The sequence below is a fragment of the Aegilops tauschii genome, chromosome 4 (genome assembly GCF_002575655.3).
Source record: "Aegilops tauschii subsp. strangulata cultivar AL8/78 chromosome 4, Aet v6.0, whole genome shotgun sequence".
Lineage (NCBI taxonomy): Eukaryota > Viridiplantae > Streptophyta > Magnoliopsida > Poales > Poaceae > Aegilops > Aegilops tauschii.
This window is the reverse complement of record NC_053038.3, coordinates 451,939,078-451,961,717: the sequence shown is the minus strand read 5'-3', so window position 1 is coordinate 451,961,717 and position 22,640 is coordinate 451,939,078. Positions and strand designations below refer to the sequence as shown.

Below are 22,640 nucleotides of genomic sequence, written 5' to 3'. Positions count from 1 at the left end.
CACACCCCCGCGCCAGTGACGGGTGGGCAGACCACCCATCCCTCCAGCCAGCCTCCTCACGTTGCCCCCTGCAACGCCCCACCACGGCCTCCAGATCAGATCAGCGAGGAGCACGTCGAACACCCGGCTGACGACGAGGACGCGCAGACGGTCAGATCCGTCCTGGAGATGACCACAGGAGGTGCCACGCCGGGCCTTGCACATCGGCCACCGGCAGCCGCACGAGCCGCAGCAGATGCACCGCGACCCGCCGGCGAGATGGCCCGCGCCGTCCAAGGCCGCCAAGCCGCGGATCTGGCCGAGCCAGGCCCAGCCGCCGCCCCAGCCCAGGACGCGCGCACGCCCGCGAAGCCCACCACGCCGCCGCCACGTGCTCGCAACCCCGCCGCCAGAGCTCGCCGCCGCGCCCCTCGCCAGCACGACGTAACGCCCGCCGCCGCCGGCTCGCGCCAGCCGCCGCAGGGCGAAAGGATGAAGGGGCCCCGCCGACGCCGACGCCCGCGGGCTTTGCCCGCCGGCGCTGCCTGGCAACGGCGAGGAGGGGAGGCGGCTAGGGTTTCCCCCCCTGGTCGCTCGCGGGAGCGACACGGGAGGGGGAGGGGGAGGAGGGGGAGGGGTCGGCCTAGGGCTTTAGTAACGACCCTTTAGTCCCGGTTCAAAAACCGGGACAAATGGGCCTTACAAACCGGGACAATAGGCCCTTTTTCTACTAGTGAGTGCCACATAAAAGCATATGAATATTTCCAAAAGGTTGATGTTAATAGAAGTTTTCTCATTAAATTTGACACAAAGGAATCTTAACAAAAGAATTCGTACACGAATTTTGATCATAAAATTAAAGCAAAGCACATAGGGAAACTTTATAAGGTGTACACTCATTCAAGTATTCTTTAATAATCCCATTGAATCAAAGGGGCCTTCAAGTAAAGGTTTGTGTAGTCGATTGACCTTGAACAAGAAGCAATGCATGTTGACTACTTCAATGGTTTGCTCGTCTCCGGTAGTTAGTTTAGAAGGCCACATTCAGTTGCCGCGCTTCAAGGATTTGGAGGGAGTTGGGCTTGCAGTTAGAGACAGTTTTAGTTCCTTCACAAAAGAAAAAGACAGTTTTAGTTCGTGTTGGCTAGCGGGAATTGCAGCACTACCTAAAGAACAATTTTTAAGGTAAAAATACTCCGGCTTTCGCTTTCAGCAAGAAGCAAACAAGAGGATGCAATGGATGCATATTGTTTGACTACTTCAATGGTTTGCTCGATATCCGGTAGTTAGTTTAGAATGCGACAGTCGGTTGTGGAGCTGCAAGGATTTGGAGAGAGTTGGGCTTGCAGTTAGAGACAGTTTTAGTTAGTGTTGGCTAGCGGGAATTCCAGCACTACCTACAGAACAATTTTTAATGTAAAATACTCCGGCTTTCGCTTTCAGCTACTTGCCTATCCAGTAGAATATTGTACAGTCCGAATGTAGGTATAGCAAAGAAAACTGAACGGTTGCATATTCTCTGGTGCGAAATACGACTGATGCCTTAATTGAACGGTTGCATCTTCTCTCAATCAGTGTATAGGAAGAAATTCTCTCCCGATACGTTAATTGAACGGTTGCTAATCATCTCTAATTGCTCAAAAGCGAGCTAGCTTTTGCTGCTACTACAAGCTATAGACTTAGTAGACTAGACTCCCGAAGCATGTCAAATTAGTTGTATTCAGTTAACCTATCATTTTGAATGTACTTAATTAAGGAACGACATACCCATCGATCAGACCTGCGTTCGATGATTAGAGCGCGCAAGTCCATCGGTGGAGGTTGCATCCATACGATCGTTGGAACCGCGATCTCATATGTTAGTTAATTAAGACGACAATCATTCCTCTCGATCTCATATGCTAGCTAGATCCTACTTAAGCACCACCATTGTCGCAATCATTCCTCACCTCCAAATCCACTCTCGATCGCCACAATATCTAGCAAGCTAGCTAGCTGCGAGAGAAGCTCAATCATCTCTCCATATTTCTGGGACTCTCGAGCAGAAAGATGGCAGCTGGGATGCGCTTCCTGCAGCTGTTCACCGTCGTTCTCCCGTTCTGCTTCACGCCGGCCAATTCCAACTGGATCCCGGCCACGGCCACATTCTACGGCGGCGCCGACGGCTCCGACACAATGGGTAAGCTAGCTAATCAAGAGTTAATTCCGGCTTGCTCCGGCACCATGAATTTTCCCGATATTACAATTTATGGTACGCATGCAATGCAATGCGTGTGTGCGTGTCTAAATGTGTTTGCATGTGCAATATTCAGGTGGCGCGTGTGGGTACGAGAACCTGTACGTTGCGGGGTACGGGATCAACAACGTGGCGCTGAGCACGGCGCTGTTCAATGACGGTGCATCGTGCGGGCAGTGCTACGTCATCATCTGCGACACCAGCAAGTCGGATATGTGCAAGCCCGGCACGTCCATCACCGTGTCCGCCACCAACTTCTGCCCTCCCAACTGGGATCTCCCCAGCGACAACGGCGGGTGGTGCAACCCACCCCGCCATCACTTCGACATGTCGCAGCCTGCCTGGGAGAACATCGGCATCTACCGTGCCGGCATCATCCCGGTCTTCTACCAGCAGGTCAAGTGCTGGAGGCAGGGCGGCGTGCGGTTCACCATCAACGGCTTCAACTACTTCGAGCTGGTGCTCGTGGCCAACATTGGCGGGAGCGGGTCGATCAAGAGCATGTCGGTGAAAGGGACCAACACCGCATGGATCCCCATGTTCAGGAACTGGGGCGCCAACTGGCACTGCCTCTCGGGGCTAGTTGGGCAGGCGCTCAGCTTCGCCATCACCTCCACCGGTGGCCAATACCTCGTCTTTCAAGACGTCGTGCCGGCCTGGTGGCAGTTCGGGCAAACCTTCACCACCTGGCGTCAGTTCGACTATTAGAACAAACACTATAGTATTATCAACTCATTTCCAGACATATATGCACACTACTAGTATTGTCGAAGAGGTGACGATGTACATGTAATTTCTTATCTGTACCTATGATTGTTTCTTTGATTTATTTTGATTAACTGTTCAGTCCTGATCGAGTGGCAATACACTAAAGAGTGAAGACTGAACCGTAAAAATATGCAACCCCACATGTTCAAGGGTTCACTACCAAAATATGCTTCTTTGTTATGTGCGGAGTGTGTGACGCCCCCGATTCAATCGTACACTAATCATGCACGCAAACGTGTACGATCAAGATCTGGGACTCACGGGAAGATATCACAACACAACTCTAAAACATAAATAAGTCATACAAGCATCATAATACAAGACAGGGGCCTCGAGGGCTCGAATACAAGTGCTCGATCATAGACGAGTCAGCGGAAGCAACAATATCTGAGTACAGACATTAGTTAAACAAGTTTGCCTTAAGAAGGCTAGCACAAACAGGGATCCAGATCGAAAGAGGCGCAGGCCTCCTGCCTGGGATCCTCCTAAACTACTCCTGGTCGTCGTCAGCGGCCTGCACGTAGTAGTAGGCACCTCCGGTGTAGTAGGAGTCGTCGTCGACGGTGGCGTCTGGCTCCTGGGCTCCAGCATCTGGTTGCGACAACCAGGAAGAAAAGAAAGGGGGGAAAGGGGGAGAAAAGCAACCGTGAGTACTCATCCAAAGTACTCGCAAGCAAAGGATCTATACTACATATGCATGGGTATATGTATAAAGGGGCCATATCGGTGGACTGAACTGCAGAATGCCAGAATAAGAGGGGGATAGCTAGTCCTATCGAAGACTACGCTTCTGGCAGCCTCCATCTTGCAGCATGTAGAAGAGAGTAGATGGTAAGTTCACCAAGTATCGTCGCATAGCATAATCCTACCCGGCGATCCCCTCCTCGTTGCCATGTTAGAGAGCGATCACCGGGTTATATCTGGCACTTGGAAGGGTGTGTTTTATTAAGTATCCAGTTCTAGTTGTCATAAGGTCAAGTTACAACTCCAAGTCGTCCTGTTACCGAAGATCACGGCTATTCGAATAGATAAACTTCCCTGTACCCATTGCAACCCACCCCGCCACCACTTCGACATGTCGCAGCCTGCCTGGGAGAACATCGGCATCTACCGTGCCGGCATCATCCCGGTCTTCTACCAGCAGGTCAAGTGCTGGAGGCAGGGCGGCGTGCGGTTCACCATCAACGGCTTCAACTACTTCGAGCTGGTGCTCATGGCCAACATTGGCGGGAGCGGGTCGATCAAGAGCATGTCGGTGAAAGGGGCCAACACCGCGTGGATCCCCATGTCCAGGAACTGGGGCGCCAACTGGCACTGCCTCTCGGGGCTAGTTGGGCAGGCGCTCAGCTTCGCCATCACCTCCACCGGTGACCAATACCTCGTCTTTCAAGACGTCGTGTCGGCCTAGTGGCAGTTCGGGCAAACCTTCACCACCTGGCGTCAGTTCGACTATTAGAACAAACACTATAGTATTATCAACTCATTTCCAGACATATATGCATACTACTAGTATTGTCGAAGAGGTGACGATGTACATGTAATTTCTCATCTGTACCTATGATTGTGTCTTTGATTTATTTTGATTAACTGTTCAGTCCTGATCGAGTGGCAATACACTAAAGAGTGAAGACTGAACCGTAAAAATATGCAACCCCACATGTTCAAGGGTTCACTACGAAAATATGCTTCTTTGTTATGTGTCGGAGTGTTTGCCAAGTGTTTTCCTGCGGGCACTTGACAAATAGATCTTTGCCGAGTGCTTTCGAAAATACACCCAGCAAAAAGCTAAGCAACCGCAGAGAATTCAGAGATAGTGTGTATGGAGGAAGAACAGACAGGAACCCGCAACATTCTTGGCTGCATGGGATTTGGTTTGTAGACCAAAAACAAGGGAGGTTTGGGTATTATCTATCTTAGGGTTCAGAACGAGGCTTTGTTTTTAAAGCATGCACATAAATTATATAACAAACATGATATTCCTTGGGTGCATCTGATATGGAATTCCCACTATCATGGTAGAGTGCCACATGCTACTTCTTTGTGTGGCTCCTTTTGGTGGAAAGATATTGCAAGCCTGTTTTGACAAGTTTAGGGCCATTTCTTGGGTAGAAGTCAACCAAAGGTACTATGTCCTTTTTTGGTCTGATCAATAGAGGATGGATGGCTTAGTTGTACGTTCGCAGTAGAGGATTAAGAGATTGTTCTCTTATGCAACAGATATGTTGGTTTCAGCCAAGGAGGTTTTAGACAGTGATGATTTTATACAATCCTTCAATCTACCTCTTTTTGCCCAGGCCTATCAGGAATTTGGGGTTTTGAAGGATCTAATCTCTTCACTCTCAAGAGAAGATTGTAAGCAGGATGCTTGGCTGATCTCCAAGGGAGATGTGCCTTATAAAGCAAAGATTTATTATGACATAGTCCACAATCCTATTGTATCAAATCCTATATTAAATTGGATCTAGAAGAGTTGTTGTACCTTGACTGTCGAATTAAAAAGTTGGTACTTTTAATTTACTCCATGAAAGAACTGAATGATACACAGTACCATTTTCTTTGGTACTAACAGAATAAATGGTAAATCTAGCTTGAATTGTTGGGAAACACTTTCTATCTATAGTCTGATAGAAGTTCAGCGCCAGACCTGTCCAACACCGTCGATTCAACCGAAATCTGACGCCTCACAATTTGTGTTCCTTGACTAAAAAAACATCGGCAATAACTAACTACCCGCAGCCCCCGCACGTAAACCTCTCGCTAATCTCTCCCCTGATCTCTCCCTCGCAGCCACTTCCGGCCCGATCTCCCTTCACCACGCCCAGATCCCCTCACCCCCTCTTCGCACGCAGGTGCCTCCTACCCTCCTCGCCTTCTCCAAGTCATGTCGTCTTCTCCACTGCTGCGACCCTCGGGCGACAACGCTAGTGCGCCATCCTGGCGTTAGGGATCGAGCCTCCTATCCTCATCTATGATTCGTGCTTCGTCAGGTTAAATCAGGTACCTTATATATACCCTTGCCTAGTCATGTTAATTCACCTTCACCTACTTGTGTTCACGAGCATCAATCATGTCAACCAGAATGGAGGATCAGGCAAGGCTAAGCAAGAAGGCGCGCGCGTCTCCGCCACAGCCTGCGGTGCGCTCTGGCGGCCTGACGGCATTCGCGCTCCGCTTGGCAAAAATGCTGACCGCGGGTGACGGCAACGTTGCCTTCTCGTTGTTGTCAATCACCTATGCATATGATGTGCATGCATGCTTGGCGCCTCGTCCCCCGACGAGGCCGCCAGGTTCGTGAGCGGCCTCGCCTCCGACCCATCCGGCTTCGGCGGGCCCCTCATCACCTATGCATATGGTGTGTTCCACCAGTAGAAGATGGAACTCACGCCAGCCTACCTGCACACTGCCGCAGTCGTACAAGGCCTTGATACATACTGTCGACTTCGCCGAGGTCTGCACGTTCATCTTTCTTTTGTTGCCGCTAGTGCTTGATCTGGCATATATTTTTGCTAGTGCTTCGTCTGGCATTGCAATGAATATGTGTGTGCAACGGGTGCTTCTAATATACTACTGTTTTGCACCACATGATAATTTGCTTCCATAGTTTTTTTTTTATTTTGAAACAGTGCTTTCCATCCATAGCTCAATCAAATTCTATAAGCTTTCTGGAATGTAGGTGATCAAACCATCTGTGAGTTCTGCTCGGCGCTGCCCTTGATGACGCGCGGTGGCCATAGCCTCAAGTTGTACGCGCGACATTTGCGGTGTTGTAGAAGACAGAAAAGAGCCTGTGACCGTGCCATGCTTAGTGAGGAGATCATGGGTGGATAAGATAGAGGCTAGTGACGATATTGTCTACAGAATAAACAATGTGCCTCTAGCTTTTAAGAAAGTTTTGATTTCCTTGGATGCAAATTATATTTTCTTCGGAAGCAGATTCTAGTATCTCTAGAAGCAATGTCTGGTTGATGGATTTTTTCTGTTGGGAGCAATTTCATTTTACACTTGAAACAAGTTTTCGGTCGTTGTATTGTCTATACATAGCAAAGAAAATACAATGATATATTGTACACAAATTTTCACTAGATCGAAGCAATCATCCGCTGGCATGAAACAATTTCTCGGCGACTAATGTGACTAAGTTACAAGTTTTTCTGCTTTATTCAACTTGTTTCATGCTTCCTTGGACGCTTGCTTCGTGTACATACGTTTTCTGTACTTCATACAACTTGCTTTCATGTTTCAATGAACGCATTCTTCGAATTTGATCACAACGGACTCCCGGTCCGCAACGGTTGCTGGCTTGTTCAAAATATAAACCACATAGGGAAGCACACAAACAGCGGAGTCAAAAGCAAATATTATGTAGAAGACGTAACAGATGATATGAAGCATGTTAAGTTATGTTGATATGGAAGCAAAATTTTGGCGATCAGAATGAAGCAAATATTTAGGTCCTTCGAAACAATTATTATGATGAAGCACTATGATATCGGAGACGAGAAGGAAGCAAATATTTACGTTGTTGGAAACATGTTATACGAAGCGATGAAGCATGTTAATTTTCAGTGGAAGCAAAAAACTTAGTCGATGAAAGCATAGATTTGGTGCATTGCAAACGAATAGAAACGACTTTTTTGGAGTGTAAAAATAACTTATATTTGCATAGGAAGCAAATTTTGGTACATTGGATGCAAAGTTTGCCGCGTATGGAAACAACTGCATGGTGCGGAAGCTTATTTCGCCACATTGATTATCTTCCGTTAAAATGCAGAATTAGTTTCCTAAGATAAGTTTTGCTTCCTAAAATCATGGATCTGTTCCCTCCAATCACGTGATCAGTGCACAGTTATTAGTATCCTTTAACCACGCAAGGCTATGCACAGTTATTAGCGTGGGGACCATTTCCTATCCAACAAACCATGCGTGGCCACTAGCAGATTGGACGGCTACTATTCTTCTAATCCTACGGTCTTCGACTGGTCTGATGAAAAGCAATTAGCAGTAGTCTGATCCCTAGTGCTGCCCATGAATTGTTACTGCAAATGTTTTGATCATTCAATGCTTCGAGTAGGACATATTATCTTTGGATCTTAAAACAATTTGCCCAACCTTATAGCTACATGGCCTCTTCATTTAACATGATAGGACACAAAATCTAGAAAATTGGATAAGATAAGAATTTGCAACAAATAATGATTGATGGTGCCACATAAAAGCGTATGAATATTTCCAAAATCTTGATGTTAATTGAAGTTTTCTCATTAAATTTGACACAAAGGAATCTTAACAAAATAATTCATGCATGAATTGTGATAGTACAAATAAAGCAAAACACATAGGGAACATTTATGAGGATTACACGCATTCAAATATTCTTTAATAATCCCATTGAATCAAAGGGGCGTTCAAGTAATTTGCAAAGTTTGGTCAACCCGACAACCCTAGAGCACTAATTGGTTTTCTCCACAAATAAGTGATCAACTTTCATATGGGTTTTTTAAGTTAGCATAGACATTGGATGCATGAAGCAAGTTTAATGGTATTCATATAACAAAACCAGCGTGAAGAGTTTCACCTACAAAATATGTTGCAGACATAACTGTCGTATAGTTGCATAATTGTATTTGATCATATGGCTTATTCAGTTGACAAGGATTAAGTAATTAATATATGCTTGTACATGCAATGATGCATTGGTTGTGGTTATCATGTTTTTATGCTGCAATCCTAGTGTAATTCAAACAGGAGAACTGATAAGGATAACCCACATATATAATACAACTATTGAGGAAATATTAGATTAATCAAGTAATCATGCATGTTTTCTCTAAATAAATTAGGCTACCAAGTAATAATGTTGGTTTAGTCGTTTGGCCTCAACAAGAAGCAAACAAGAGGATGCAATGCATGCATATTGTTTGACTACATCAATGATTAGTTCGATCGCCAGTAGTTAGTTTAGAAAGCGACAGTCGGTTGGGGAGCTGCAAAGATTTGAAGAGAGTTGGGCTTGCAGTTAGAGACAGTTACAATTAGTGGTGGCTACCGGGAATTCTAGCACAACCTAAAGACCAATTTTAAATTTTAAAATACTCTGGCTTTCGCTTTCAGTTACTCGCCTGTCTAGTTGAAAATTGTATGGTCCAATGTAGGTCGCAAACAAAATTGAACTGCTGCGTCTTCTGTGGTGCTAAAAAACATACATTGGCTAAGCAGAAGAAAAAAAATCATAAACGTGTACACTTTTAATAGCAGTTCAGTAGAAGCCTCTTGCAGGAATATTTGTGCGCGCTGAACAAAAACGAGCTAAGCTATAGACTTAGTAGAGTAGCAAAACTCTGGAAGCATGTCAAATTAGTTGTATTCAGTTAACCTATCATATTGAAAGTATTCAGTTAAGAAACGACATCTATCTGTCAGACCTGCGTTCAATGATTAGAGCGCGCAAGTCAATCGGTGGAGGTGCATCCATACGATCGTTGGAACCGCGATCTCATATGTTAGTTAATTAAGACGACAATCATTCCTCTCGATCTCATATGCTAGCTAGATCCTATTTAAGTACCATCATTGTCGCAATCATTCCTCACCTCCAAATCCACTCTCGGTCGCCACAACATCTAGCAAGCTAGCTAGGTGCGAGAGAAGCTCAATCATCTACTTACCTGTTTCTGGGACTCCCTCGAGCAGAAACATGGCAACTGGGATGCGCTTCCTGCAGCTGTTCACCGCCGTTCTTGCGTTCTGCTTCGCGCCGGCCAATTCCAACTGGATCCCGGCCACCGCCACCTTCTACGGCGGCGCCGACGGCTCCGACACAATGGGTAAGCTCGCTAATCTAGCGTTAATTCCGGCTTGCCCCGGCACCATCAATTGTCACAATACTACTACAGTACGGTTTATGCATGCTACGCATGTAATGCCATCCATGTTTGCGTGTGTCTGAAACTCTGAATGTGTTTGCATGTGCAATGTGAAGGTGGCGCGTGTGGGTACGAGAACCTATACGTTGCGGGGTACGGGATCAACAACGTGGCGCTGAGCACGGCGCTGTTCAACGACGGCGCATCATGTGGGCAGTGTTACGTCATCATTTGCGACACGAGCGAGTCGGATATGTGCAAGCCTGGAACCTCCATCACCGTCTCTGCCACCAACTTCTGCCCTCCCAACTGGGATCTCCCCAGCGACAACGGCGGGTGGTGCAACCCTCCCCGACACCACTTCGACATGTCCCAGCCCGCCTAGGAGAACATCGGCATCTACCGCGCCGGCATCATCCCCGTCTTCTACCAACAGGTCAAGTGCTGGAGGCAGGGTGGTGTGCGGTTCACCATCAACGGCTTCAACTACTTTGAGCTGGTGCTCGTGACCAACATCGCCGGGAGCGGGTCGATTAAGAGCATGTCGGTGAAAGGGACCAACACCGCCTGGATCCCGATGTCCAGGAACTGGGGCGCCAACTGGCACTGCCTCTCGGGACTGGTGGGCCAGGCGCTCAGCTTTGCCATCACCTCCACCGGAGGCCAGTACCTTGTCTTTCAGGATGTTGTGCCGGCCTGGTGGCAGTTTGGACAAACCTTCACCACCTGGCGCCAGTTCGACTACTAGAACAAATGCTACCAGTATTAGCAAATCATTTCTGGACATATACACTACCACTATTATTATCGACGAGGTGTCATTGTACTTGTAATTTCTCACCTGCACATATGATTGTTTCTTTGATTTATTTTGATTAACTATTCGTTTCCCGTATCAACTGTGAATTGTAGCCTCACTTGTTCAAATATTATTTGGCGTGAAACTACTAGGGAAGATCAATATTTAATATACATCCTCAAATCACTGATGGTTTGTCATGAAGGCAATCATCAGACCTTTACAAACTTACGGGAGCACACCACATGCAAGGATACTTCCAGGAAAGACTCCTCCGCCTAAGATTCCCAAAACTCTAAGGGTAACAAGTTTGGTATAGCACAAGTAGGAAGATCACGATTTTCTTTGGTGGAACTGTAGATCTAGGGTTCCTCTTTGAATCCTCAAATATTTGTCCGAGGAATCAATGGGGGATGAGATTTTTCCGTTCAACAAAGGGGGAGGGCGGCTCAGATTTCCAGGATTGGGTCTAGAGGTAGAGGAAGGGTGGCTTATATAGCCCCCTTTAAATGAAATTGTTACCCCTACTTGCAGCGCAATCCAGAGGTCAGGGGCCGGAGCCCTTGAGATCAGCCCTATCCAGAACCAAAACCTGAGGATCGGTATCCCGGAAATCCTAGGTATGGAGCCCTAGAGATCCAGCCTACCCAGAGAAGGTGACATTGGGTACCCCGAAGATCCAGGGGTCAGGGTTGGAGTTCCGGGTGTCCAACGGCGATGCCAACTGGACCCTCGAGATCCGGGGGCCTTGGACCCTTGGAGTTCCGAGGTATACGGAGGGGATGCCAGTGTTGGGTTTGAGATGGGTTTTTCTAACATGGCTTTGTGTATGGATCTTTGGTGTTGGTTTTGATGAAAATGGTGTATCATGATCCCCAAACTTATACAAGACCTAAACCCCACTTAATAGTTCACCCTCCTATGACTTAAAAGACAAGATTCTCTTACCTTTTGCAGTAGTCGACACCTTTTTACCTGAATGGAGGTCTCTCACCTCCATCCTTTTCATCAATTGCGACTAAACACCTGAGGGTCGCTCAGTTAAAGTGTTAGTCCCACTAATCATATGTCATGAACACTAAAACACACTTAAGGGGTTTGATACATCTTCTATATCACTAAGCTCCCTAAGGGTGGAAGGGCTAAGAATCAATTGAGGAGAATTGATTTTGCTGGGTGACCCCAATTTTGACACACCCACGGCCCACCATGCCTCCCCTCCCCTCTTCTCTAACCTTCCGTCCCTTCCTCTTCTGAAAATAAAAATCTCCTGTTTCTTTCGAGCAGATCCAACATCGTCGGTCCATGGCTCGCCCTCGCACCCCCTCTCCCCTGCCTTCCTCTCCTATCTCTACCTCATTGTCTTTCCTCGGCCCACGACCTCGATAGCCCCTCATAGGGCGTCCTCCCTGCCTCGGCGGGTGGATTGTCCCATGACAGCGGTGGGTGGGGGCGACAGGCACGGGCGGGAGATTTGGGCATCTCCGGCTGTAGTCGAGCGCGTCAGTGCGCGGGAATCCAGTCGTCAGGCTGAGCTTGAATTTTCAATTAAGGGGCTGGAAGAACGTCAAAACACACTGAAACTAGATAAAATTTAACCAAAATCAAAAAATGTAACAAGGGTCACAAGCGGTGATGGGTGGTGGATTGGATGCCAGTGTGCGATGCGTAATAGAATGTGGGCATGATAAATCGATTCCATCGAGGACAAAGGGCTTACTGACATTGACTAACGCCTACTGGTGAGGTGATGAGGCCATTGATCGACGCCAGTGCTCACCGTCCAAATCTTCACTCCGATGCTCAACGCCGATGCTCACCGTCCAAATCTTGTGCTCGCCGCCGCCAGTGTGAGAGTGGAGAAAGGGAAGAGTGAGTGGTGAGAGAAGGATGAGGGGAGTTATGGCGGCGCTTCCGGAAGCACTCTCAAGGAGAGCATGGCTCCTCGCGTGTAGCCTCCAATGCACATGTGCCTCGAGTTGCATCACTCGGGCCTGGCTGTGAAAAAACGGTTGATTCAAGCGTTCCTCCTCAACCAAGCCCGAAGGTGCTTTAAGGTTCGTGCAGGCTAAGATTTTGGTGCTAGACAGCAACCAAACATGCCAAAACTGCATCGCACGGGTCTGGTTGTACCTAATGCACTCAACCAACCGCGCCCCATATGATTTCTGTCCTTGCTGGAGATACGTGGCCTAAAAAACGTGCAAATATGATCTCAGTCCCTGCAACTTACGCATCCGATCGGTGGTTGTACATACGCTATACCTAGCGCCCTGCTGCTGTCAAAACAAGGAAAAGATAAAACTTTGCCTCAAAATAAGTGAGAATGTGACTGCTCTGAGAACGCAAGTGCCTGAAACAATCCACAAACCAGGCATACACCACGTGTACTTTGCAATCCACGCAGAAGAAACAGCATACACCAGCCTCCTCCAACAATTCAGATACAGATACAGCAACCCCATATGCAACAGCTGTGCGCATATCGAATTCCTTGCGCCACGACGAAGATTTAGCACAGGTATCTAACATTAACAACTAGCCAGACTCATCGAATTCTAGCCGGAGTGTGATGCAACAATTCTTTGTACAACAATCAACACTGAGAGGCATGATAGCAAGAAACTATTTGCCCCGGCGTGCATGTGTTTTGGTAAACCGAATGCCTGAACGTTTGCGTACCCATTTGCATTCGAGTTTCTCTTCAGACGTACTGCTCTTCTCCATCACAACCACTAAGATCAAAACCGCAAGACATTGCAGGTGACAGATCAATTTTGTAAAGTGTACATGATGTCAGCCTCTCTTCTTGTACTATCTGATAGCTCCAAGAAGATTTGCTCCTCCAAGCTTAGCACCGGTTAAATCCTGTTACCAGAGCAGACATAGTTTAATATTTAAGATAAAGGAGGTAAACAAAAGAATGCAAGATTCTTCAGGATTTCTAATCCTATATAACCAAAAAATGAAACAAGAATATATAACAAATTATTGCTCTTTGTATTCTCAAAATAATTGGGGTAGATAAATTGTTCGAATTATGCATGAAGTAAAATATTTACTATTATTCAGGTAAAATAAATAGCAAACAGGACAACATACAGTTTCACGCAAATCAACTTCTCTCAAGTAGGCTCGCTGAAGATTTGCCCCTTGCAAGTTTGCACCCGACAACTTAGCCCCCTGCAAACCAGACTAGCTTAGCATAGGTGTATGAATGACATAATGAGGACAAGTATGCGAATACATTGTCAGGTAAGACACCAGAAAAAAATGTTTGACTTAACTAATGTCTTTCATTTATGCATGCTTCATCAAACAGAATAGGTAAACAACATGGCTTACATAACATATCGAACAGTCAATATTCTGGACAAAGATGATGGGTACTGACTCCATGCTATGATAGTTTACTGAGGGTTAGTACACTTTAACTTGTGTGAATGTTAGATGCTTACAGAGAACTAAAGAAAGCCCTGATAGATACTCCCTCTGTAAACAGAATAACTTGTGTGAATGTTAGACGTCTTATATTTGTTTACAGAGGGAGTAGATGTTTGTGAGAACTGAGCGCTGGCTTGGATGGCTAGAGCTCACAGGTGTAAGCTTGGCCAGCCACGTTCGATCCACAGGGAGGTCACATTTCTACCTAAAAAACATACAGTTAAGGGAGGGAAATCCCCCCTTTAACCATGTTTTTTAATCTAAATAGATGTTTGTATATGTTGACATTATGACACTACTTAGTACGGAAGAACATTTAAGATGATAGCACACTTTATTTTAGCTGGAAGCTTCAAACTCTTCAGTTCCAAACATGAAAGTAAAGACAGACTACAAATCCATAAAATTAAACTTCAAGCTTTACGATGAACAGGCATGTATGATATAGAATGTGTAACATAAGATTTGCTACAATAGTTTGACAACAAGATATTGTGCCACACTAGATATCAACCAGATAATCAGCAGACTGTAGCGGTGAGGTTTTCGTTTTAATAAATTTCTATCATAAAGTTATTTTACCTTGAGATTGGCCCCTTCAAGGTTAGCTCCATTCAAATCAGCACCCGTAAGATTAGCATTCTGAAAGTTCATTGGAATTTACAATAAGACACAAGAAATGAAATAATCAACACCCAAACGTTGACGTTTTCTAATTACTAAAAAGAATATTTATAGGAATCTTCTATGTGTGACTGTCTAGAGAAGAACGACATGGACCTATGGGGACAAAAAGATAGAAATTTGTCCTGTATGAAGTTCAAAATTCAGGCATTAGTCTGATGCTTTTTGAATTGCTAAAAGTAACTCCACAGGAAGCTTTTACATGTGACTATCTAGGGAAGAATGACATGGAACTATAAATACAAATAGATAAAACATATGTCATGTATGCAGTTAATACTTTGGGCATGTGCAGGACTCTGCTTACATATTTCGGATGCTACACACGTTGCAGAGGTGGAAAATAGATATACCTAAGTGCCACTAGTGGCAGAATTAGCATCTAAGAAGTATGCTTTGCGTCATTGTTTATACGGCGGTAAGACGAGCACCAACCACCCTGACACCTAAGCGCCTAAAGCAGACATAATTGTAAGGCGCTGCCAGGGCGTCTTGCCGCCTAAGCGACTAAGGCGGGATGCCTTATAAACAATGCTATGTGTATGGTGTTGTTCATTATGATTATTTTGTATGGTGCACAGCGACTTCATATGTCACTATGTCAGCAGGGACTTTCAGCAGCAAAACACAAAACAGGGAACGTTTATGAAGAAATACAATACTCACAACAATTTGCAAACCTGTAAATGGGCTGAACGGACATCTGTCTCAATGAAGCTACATCCCATTAAGCATGCATCTGCAAAATTGGTCTAGCAAATCAATCGCTTCATACTTGGTTTTTTGAACCATAGCAACTTATAAGAATCTTTTCAAGTATATGATTAAATCTACTTTAGCACGCCCCACAGGGAAAGAGAGGGCAAAGGACAGCTTAAGGGCATCCGGGGGGCGGGGGGGGCAGTCCATGGACATGGATGCGGGAGCCGGCCACCCGGTTTCTTTTAAGTCCGCACGCTCAAAATAGCCGCATATCTAGTTCCAGTTTAGATTAAAAAAATGTTCAAATGCAACAGTAGTTCTAATTTAAATATTACAATCCAACAAAGTATTCAAATTGTAATAGTTCAAACTTGAATTTAACTACCACATATGTACTAGTTGTCCCCTTTGACCTCCCAGAGATGCTCAATCAAATCTTCCTTCAGTTGCTCATGAGTTGCCCGATAAAGAATTTGTTGATGCATTTGAACAAACTCCTCAAATGTGGCCGGATTCTGGTCTGGAAGTTCGATAGGATCACCCATGTTCTCAAATTCAAGAGCTATGGCAGCATCCTCACCCTCATCCTCCACGATCATGTTGTGCATGATCACACAACATATCATCACCTCCCACAAGGTCTCCGGATCCCATTGTTTTGCAGGTCCACGAACAACTGCAAAACGATGCCCTCTCAACATCCTTTCTAGCTGCTTCTTGTTTCTGGGCAAGGGGGAAACGGAGTCGTCGCGGCAAGGGTGTGGCGGGAGGTCGGGGCCGCGGATGCAAGAGAAAATGGATGCAGAGAAAGGTGGGAGGATGGAGGCGCGGGGTCCGAGAGGGGTTTTGGGTGGGACAGGAGTGTCGGAGTTCTACGTGGCTGCTGACTCCCGCAAAGCCCCCCCCCCCCCCCCCCCAAGTTTATTTCGGCTTTGCGGGGACCGGTCGGTTGACCGATACAGGCCCACGTTGGATGGCTAAACACATCTAGACCGCGTCCGCTTTGGAGATGCCCTGACATGGTAAGTTACAAAGAACTGCCCTAGTGAAACAGTGGTCACAAAGGAAAGAAAACGTAGAAATAGGGAAAGCTTCAGATTTACTTTAGCGATATACAGTGTGTGTAAACAAAAATAAAAAATTGCAAAATAAGCTGTGATCAAGTTAAATACATGATTTGGGGTAGGGTGGGGGGATCGTATACCTTGCAGGTTTGCGCTTTGAACGTTTGCTCTGTCCAGGACAGCTTCTTGAAGATTTGCTCCAGTAAGCTCACACCTGTTATTATCCAAAAATGAGCACTTACAAACAGCATATACAAACAAAAATCAGCATATAAGGAGACAAATGGATATTAACCAGTTTCTTAGGCACCCATACAAAAAGAAAAGGATAGAAAATATCATCTTAGATACTATCTATGAGACCAGAAGAAGATTGATGGTGTATCTTACTCATGTAAATTTGCCTGTTCAAATGTAGAATGTGCAGCTTCCACCAGCTGCAAAAAACATGCAGAGCAACGCGTTAATGATACAGTATTTCATATTCCATACAAGAATGTCTTGGAAAGTTCCATTTAGCTAGTGAAACTGGATTGAACTGCTTCAAAAGAAGATAACTGACAGTGCAGAATCTTGGTGTGAGTGATAATGTGATATACCCTAAACTTTGCTTTATGAAGATTAGCACACGAAAAGTTGGTTCTCTCGATGCACGCATAGCTGAAGTCCACCTCTGATAAGTCCTGCAAAGTACCAAAAAATGCATTTAAAATAGTGCAATTAGTATACAAGGAAAAACTTAGGAAAAAAGAAAATTGCTTGTTCGACTTTATCATCTATGTAAGATAAGCTGACTAAGTACAGGAATCGCAGCTGTAAACAGTAGTGGCAATAGAGAACAACAAGCAGAGTCTCCCTGGAATCTTACAAGCTTAGATAGATCAAGGCCAGATAGATTCAGTCCACGAAATCTGATTTTCTGGGCTTGAATGCACTTGATCACATCTTTGCGTGTCAATTCGGCCTCGCACGAATTGTCAGTCTTTTTCAAAGCCAATTTCTCATTTATGTAATCAGCCAAACCCTACAAAACAAATCATCATGATATGACTACATCTGATTCCGAAGCTAGAACCCATTAAATCAAATGTACAATGGTGAGTTTCTGAATCTATTACGAGCAACTGGTAGTACTCCGCTTCTCGCAGGAGTTGGTGGTACTCGGACTCTGAGAGCGTGGGGATGGCACCGTCCCTTAGCCAATTGAGGATGTGCCTGAAATGCTTCCCATCCCTGTCCACGAACACCGCCCCCTGCACCCACACTGAGCCTCTGAGCCTACAGCTGCCGGAAAATCGCAACGAGAGAGGCAGGGAGCGCAGTCTAGGGACCGTACCGTGGTGGGGTGCTGCGGGAGCGTGTGCCTGCCGCTGAACATGGCGGCGAGCATGGAGTCGGGCTCCCGCTGCGTGAGCGTCTCGGCGGTGGTCGCGTACTTCGTCCCCCCTGCGGCACAGACAACACCGCAGTGATAAGCCTCGAATTCGCGGCCGCGTGGGCCAGACGGGAGAGAGGAATAAGGGGCGGACCGATGTTGAGGAGGACCGGCGCGGCGGAGGAGGAGGACTCCGGCGACTGCATCGCCGCCGCGGCTCGGCGGTTCAGGGTGGAGAGCGGCCGGGGGTTTTGTCCGTGGCGACGAGGTAGGTGAGGAGAGCGGAGCGGAGAGGGATCTGGATTCAGGTGGGGAGGCCGGCCGGGTCGACTGTTCCACTTGCTTCGCCGCTCCCTAGCTTAGCCCACACACTATTGCGTTCGCTGGTCGCTCTCTATTTTTCATTTTATTTTATTTTACTGATGTTAAATTGCTCTCTTTATAACTTCCTTCTTTGTAATATGAACTGATTTTGTAAATGTTCAAATTTTCGGTTTGATACAATTTTGCCTTTCGTTTTTAATTATAAAGTAATATTAACTCATGCACAAGTTGCCTTGAAAGAATATGAAATTACAAGCAAATCACTCATGAAACCAACATTGTCCTCCTTCTGCAACCATCAGCGGCGCGTCGCGAGTAGAGTTCTGACTCTAGGTCCTTGTATTACTGGAGCAACCTTGTTCAAGAGTTGAATAAGCAGAGGTGGAGAAGTCATCGATATAGATCAGAAGACGTCTTTGACCACTATATGGACTAATCGATGACCCGAGAAGGCTAGCGCCAGGCAGGGGCCAGAAGATAATCTGAAGTTTGGGGAGACAGAGGAGAGGGACACAAACCTCGCAAGTTCCAGCCGCATCTGGCTAAACTTTATCGGACCAAGAAGGAACTGGAGAACAAAATCACGTCACGATGTTGTCCCCTCGTTAAAACGCCATGCTGTGACAAAACCCTAATCACGGCGGGCTGAACGATTGCGGATCAACACCATCCTCGACTTTGTCAACGCTGCTCCGATGGAAGTAGTCGACTTGGGAAAATTCAATGAGCCATTAGTCTCAAGTTGTCACTGCACCAACTCCACTGGTGATAAAGGACAATCTCACCCATAAAATCACAGAACCAACGTGCATACATCCAAGGGGAGGAGAACACCCCCCCCCCCACACACACACACACGGCGATATAGTCGGAACGAGTGGAAACTATAGTCGCCCTCTTTTCTCCTTTACACTAGGAAAATCGACGCTCGTTTTACATTTCCGTTTAACCACCAATTTTTCACAAATTAATTGAAATCAACTAAAAATTTGGGGAAACTCGACAAGATTGAATTACGTTTGAATTCCGCTCAGATAGTTTGTCACCACATAGTTTTGAACAGTCTGTAGTAATTTGTAACTAACGCAAACTCGACATAGATAATTTGATTATTGATCTGCTGCAATTGGAATCAGTATTTTATCACGTTCTGGTGATTTTAAACAATTGTTTTCGTGAACAGAAAGTTTCTGGAATTTTCAGCAAGATCAAATAACTATCATCCAAGAAGATCCTATAGGTCTTACTTGGCACAAACACTAATGAAAACATAAAACCACATATAACCAGAGGCTAGATGATTTATTTATTACTAAACAGAACCAAAAAGCAAGAAACTAAAATAAAATTGGGTTGCCTCCCAACAAGCGCTAACGTTTAACGCCCCTAGCTAGGCATGATGATTTCAATGATGCTCGCATAAAAGATAAGAATTGAAACATAAAAAGAGCATCATGAAAAATATGACTAGCACATTTAAGACTAACCCACTTCCTATGCATAGGGATTTTGTGGGCAAACAACTTATGGAAACAATAATCAACTAGCATAGGAAGGCAAAACAAGCATAACTTCAAAACTTTAAGCACATAGAGAGGAAACTTGATATTATTGCAATTCATAGAAGCATATGATCCTCTCTCATAATAATTTTCAGTAGCATCATGAATGAATTCAACCATATAACCATCACATAAAGCATTCTTTTCATGATCTACATGCATATAATTTTTATTACTCTCCAGAGAAGCAAATTTCTTCTCATTCGGAACAGTGGGAGTAAACTCAACAAAACAACTATCATGTGATTGAAAATTAAGATCAAGATGATAAGTTTCATGGTTATCATTATTCTTTATAGCATACGTGTCATCACAATAATCATCATAAATAGGAGGCATGCTTTCATCATAGTAAATTTGCTCATCAAAGCTTGGGGGACAAAAAATATCATCTTCATCAAACATAGCTTCCCCAAGCTTGTGGCTTTGCATATCATTAGCATCATGGATATTCAAGGAATTCATACTAACAACATTGCAATCATGCTCATCATCTAAATATTTAGTGCCAAACATTCTAATGCATTCTTCTTCTAGCACTTGAGCACAATTTTCCTTTCCATCATTTTCACGAAAGATATTAAAAAGATAAAGCGTATGAGGCAAACTCAATTCCATTTTTTTATTTTCTTTTATAAACTAAACTAGTGCGAAAACAAGAAACAAAAAGATTCGATTGCAAGATCTAAAGATATACCTTCAAGCACTCACCTCCCCGGCAACGGCGCCAGAAAAGAGCTTAGTTGACGGGGTGTGAGTGCCGCTTACCTAGCCTCCCCGGCAACGGCGCCAGAAACTGCTTGATGTCTACTACGCAACCTTCTTTTTTAGACGTTGTTGGGCCTCCAAGTGCAGAGGTTTGTAGGACAGTAGCAAATTTCCCTCGAGTGGATGGCCTAAGGTTTATCAATCCGTGGGAGGCGTAGGATGAAGATAGTCTCTCTCAAGCAACCCTGCAACCAAACAACAAAGAGTCTCTTGTGTCCCCAACACACCCAATACAATGGTAAATTGTATAGGTGCACTAGTTCGGCGAAGAGATGGTGATACAAGTGCAATATGGATGGTTGATATAGGTTTTTGTAATCTGAAATTATAAAAACAGCAAGGTAACTAATGATAAAAGTGAGCGTAAACGGTATTGCAATGCTAGGAAACAAGGCCTAGGGTTCATACTTTCACTAGTGCAAGTTCTCTCAACAATAATAACATAATTGGATCATATAACTATCCCTCAACATGCAACAAAAAGTCACTCCAAAGTCACTAATAGCGGAGAACAAACGAAGAGATTATGGTAGGGTACGAAACCACCTCAAAGTTATTCTTTCCGATCAATCCATTGGGCTATTCCTATAAGTGTCACAAACAACCCTAGAGTTTGTAGTAAAATAACACCTTAAGACACACATCAACCAAAAACCCTAATGTCACCTAGATACTCCAATGTCACCTCAAGTATCCGTGGGTATGATTATACGATATGCATCACACAATCTCAGATTCATCTATTCAACCAACACATAGAACCTCAAAGAGTGCCCCAAAGTTTCTACCGGAGAGTCAAGACGAAAACATGTGCCAACCCCTATGCATAGGTTCATGGGCGGAACCCGCAAGTTGATCACCAAAACATACATCAAGTGGATCACGTGATATCTGATGTCTACTACGCAACCTTTTTCTTGTAGACGTTGTTGGGCCTCCAAGTGCAGAGGTTTGTAGGACAGTAGCAAATTTTCCTCAAGTGGATGACCTAAGGTTTATCAATCCGTGGGAGGCGTAGGATGAAGATGGTCTCTCTCAAACAACCCTGCAACCAAATAACAAAGAGTCTCTTGTGTCCCCAACACACCCAATACAATGGTAAATTGTATAGGTGCACTAGTTCGGCGAAGAGATGGTGATACAAGTGCAATATAGATGGTAGATATAGGTTTTTGTAATCTGAAAATATAAAAACAGCAAGGTAACAAATGGTAAAAGTGAGTGTAAATGATATTGCAATGAGTTGAAACAAGGCCTAGGGTTCATACTTTCACTAGTGCAAGTTCTCTCAACAATAATAACATAATTGGATCATAAAACTATCCCTCAACATGCAACAAAGAGTCACTCCAAAGTCACTAATAGCGGAGAACAAACGAAAAGATTATGGTAGGGTACGAAAACCACCTCAAAGTTATTCTTTCCAATCAATCCGTTGGACTATTCCTATAAGTGTCACAAACATCCCTAGAGTTCATACTAGAATAACACATTAAGACACAAATCAACCAAAACCCTAATGTCACCTAGATACTCCAATGTCACCTCAGGTATCCGTGGGTATGATTATACGATATGCATCACACAATCTCAGATTCATCTATTCAACCAACACATAGAACCTCAAAGAGTGTCCCAAAGTTTCTACCGGAGAATCAAGACGAAAACGTGTGCCAACCCCTATGCATAGGTTCATGGGCGGAACCCGCAAGTTGATCACCAAAACATACATCAAGTGAATCACGTGATATCCCATTGTCACCACAGATACGCACGGCAAGACATACATCAAGTGTTCTCAAATCATTAAAGACTCAATCCGATAAGATTACTTCAAAGGGAAAACTCAATCCATTACAAGAGAATAGAGGGGGAGAAGCAACATAAGATCCAACTATAATAGCAAAGCTCGCGATACATCAAGATCGTGCCAAATCAAAACACGAGAGAGAGAGAGAGAGAGAGAGAGATCAAAACACATAGCTACTGGTACATACCCTCAGCCCCGAGGGTGAACTACTCCCTCCTCGTCATGGAGAGCGTCGGGATGATGAAGATGGCCACCGGTGAGG

At 45.0% G+C, this 22,640-nt stretch overlaps 4 protein-coding genes across 4 annotated transcripts; 3 read left to right on the top strand and 1 right to left on the bottom strand.

Annotated features, from left to right (window-relative positions):
- The first annotated feature begins 1,966 nt into the window (after window positions 1–1,966).
- Window positions 1,967–3,199, top strand: LOC109779068 (expansin-A19-like). Its single transcript, XM_020337667.4, has 2 exons — window positions 1,967–2,158; window positions 2,292–3,199. Exons 1-2 carry the CDS (start codon window positions 2,029–2,031, stop codon window positions 2,921–2,923), a joined length of 762 nt encoding a protein of 253 aa, XP_020193256.1. The 5' UTR covers window positions 1,967–2,028; the 3' UTR covers window positions 2,924–3,199.
- Window positions 3,200–4,058: 859 nt separating this feature from the next.
- LOC109779069 (expansin-A19-like) lies at window positions 4,059–4,391 on the top strand. Its single transcript, XM_020337668.2, has one exon. The coding sequence runs from the start codon at window positions 4,059–4,061 to the stop codon at window positions 4,389–4,391; it is 333 nt and encodes a 110-aa protein (XP_020193257.1).
- A 5,242-nt stretch (window positions 4,392–9,633) lies between these two features.
- Window positions 9,634–10,647, top strand: LOC109779070 (expansin-A31-like). Its single transcript, XM_073497370.1, has 2 exons — window positions 9,634–9,807; window positions 9,963–10,647. The coding sequence occupies exons 1-2, from the start codon at window positions 9,678–9,680 to the stop codon at window positions 10,229–10,231; spliced, it is 399 nt and encodes a 132-aa protein (XP_073353471.1). The 5' UTR covers window positions 9,634–9,677; the 3' UTR covers window positions 10,232–10,647.
- Window positions 10,648–12,999: 2,352 nt separating this feature from the next.
- LOC109779082 (FH protein interacting protein FIP2) lies at window positions 13,000–18,259 on the bottom strand. Its single transcript, XM_020337683.4, has 11 exons — window positions 18,069–18,259; window positions 17,876–17,985; window positions 17,658–17,792; window positions 17,408–17,563; window positions 17,139–17,222; window positions 16,930–16,976; window positions 16,680–16,753; window positions 15,454–15,512; window positions 14,672–14,731; window positions 13,748–13,828; window positions 13,000–13,513 (listed from the first exon to the last, which is right to left on the bottom strand). The coding sequence occupies exons 1-11, from the start codon at window positions 18,118–18,120 to the stop codon at window positions 13,460–13,462; spliced, it is 912 nt and encodes a 303-aa protein (XP_020193272.1). The 5' UTR covers window positions 18,121–18,259; the 3' UTR covers window positions 13,000–13,459.
- Between the last annotated feature and the right edge of the window lie 4,381 nt (window positions 18,260–22,640).

What these genes read in the sequence shown, in the direction of transcription:
- LOC109779068 (XM_020337667.4), top strand. Translation starts at nt 2,029, where the DNA reads ATGGCAGCTGGGATGCGCTTCCTGCAGCTGTTCACCGTCGTTCTCCCG. An exon ending in CGACGGCTCCGACACAATGG is followed by an intron (nt 2,159 to 2,291) that starts GTAAGCTAGCTA and finishes TGCAATATTCAG; the next exon opens with GTGGCGCGTGTGGGTACGAG.
- LOC109779069 (XM_020337668.2), top strand. Translation starts at nt 4,059, where the DNA reads ATGTCGCAGCCTGCCTGGGAGAACATCGGCATCTACCGTGCCGGCATC.
- LOC109779070 (XM_073497370.1), top strand. Translation starts at nt 9,678, where the DNA reads ATGGCAACTGGGATGCGCTTCCTGCAGCTGTTCACCGCCGTTCTTGCG. An exon ending in CGACGGCTCCGACACAATGG is followed by an intron (nt 9,808 to 9,962) that starts GTAAGCTCGCTA and finishes TGCAATGTGAAG; the next exon opens with GTGGCGCGTGTGGGTACGAG.
- LOC109779082 (XM_020337683.4), bottom strand. Translation starts at nt 18,120, where the DNA reads ATGCAGTCGCCGGAGTCCTCCTCCTCCGCCGCGCCGGTCCTCCTCAAC. An exon ending in TCCCGCAGCACCCCACCACG is followed by an intron (nt 17,793 to 17,875) that starts GTACGGTCCCTA and finishes GTGTGGGTGCAG; the next exon opens with GGGGCGGTGTTCGTGGACAG. An exon ending in AAGTTGATTTGCGTGAAACT is followed by an intron (nt 13,514 to 13,747) that starts GTATGTTGTCCT and finishes CTCTGGTAACAG; the next exon opens with GATTTAACCGGTGCTAAGCT.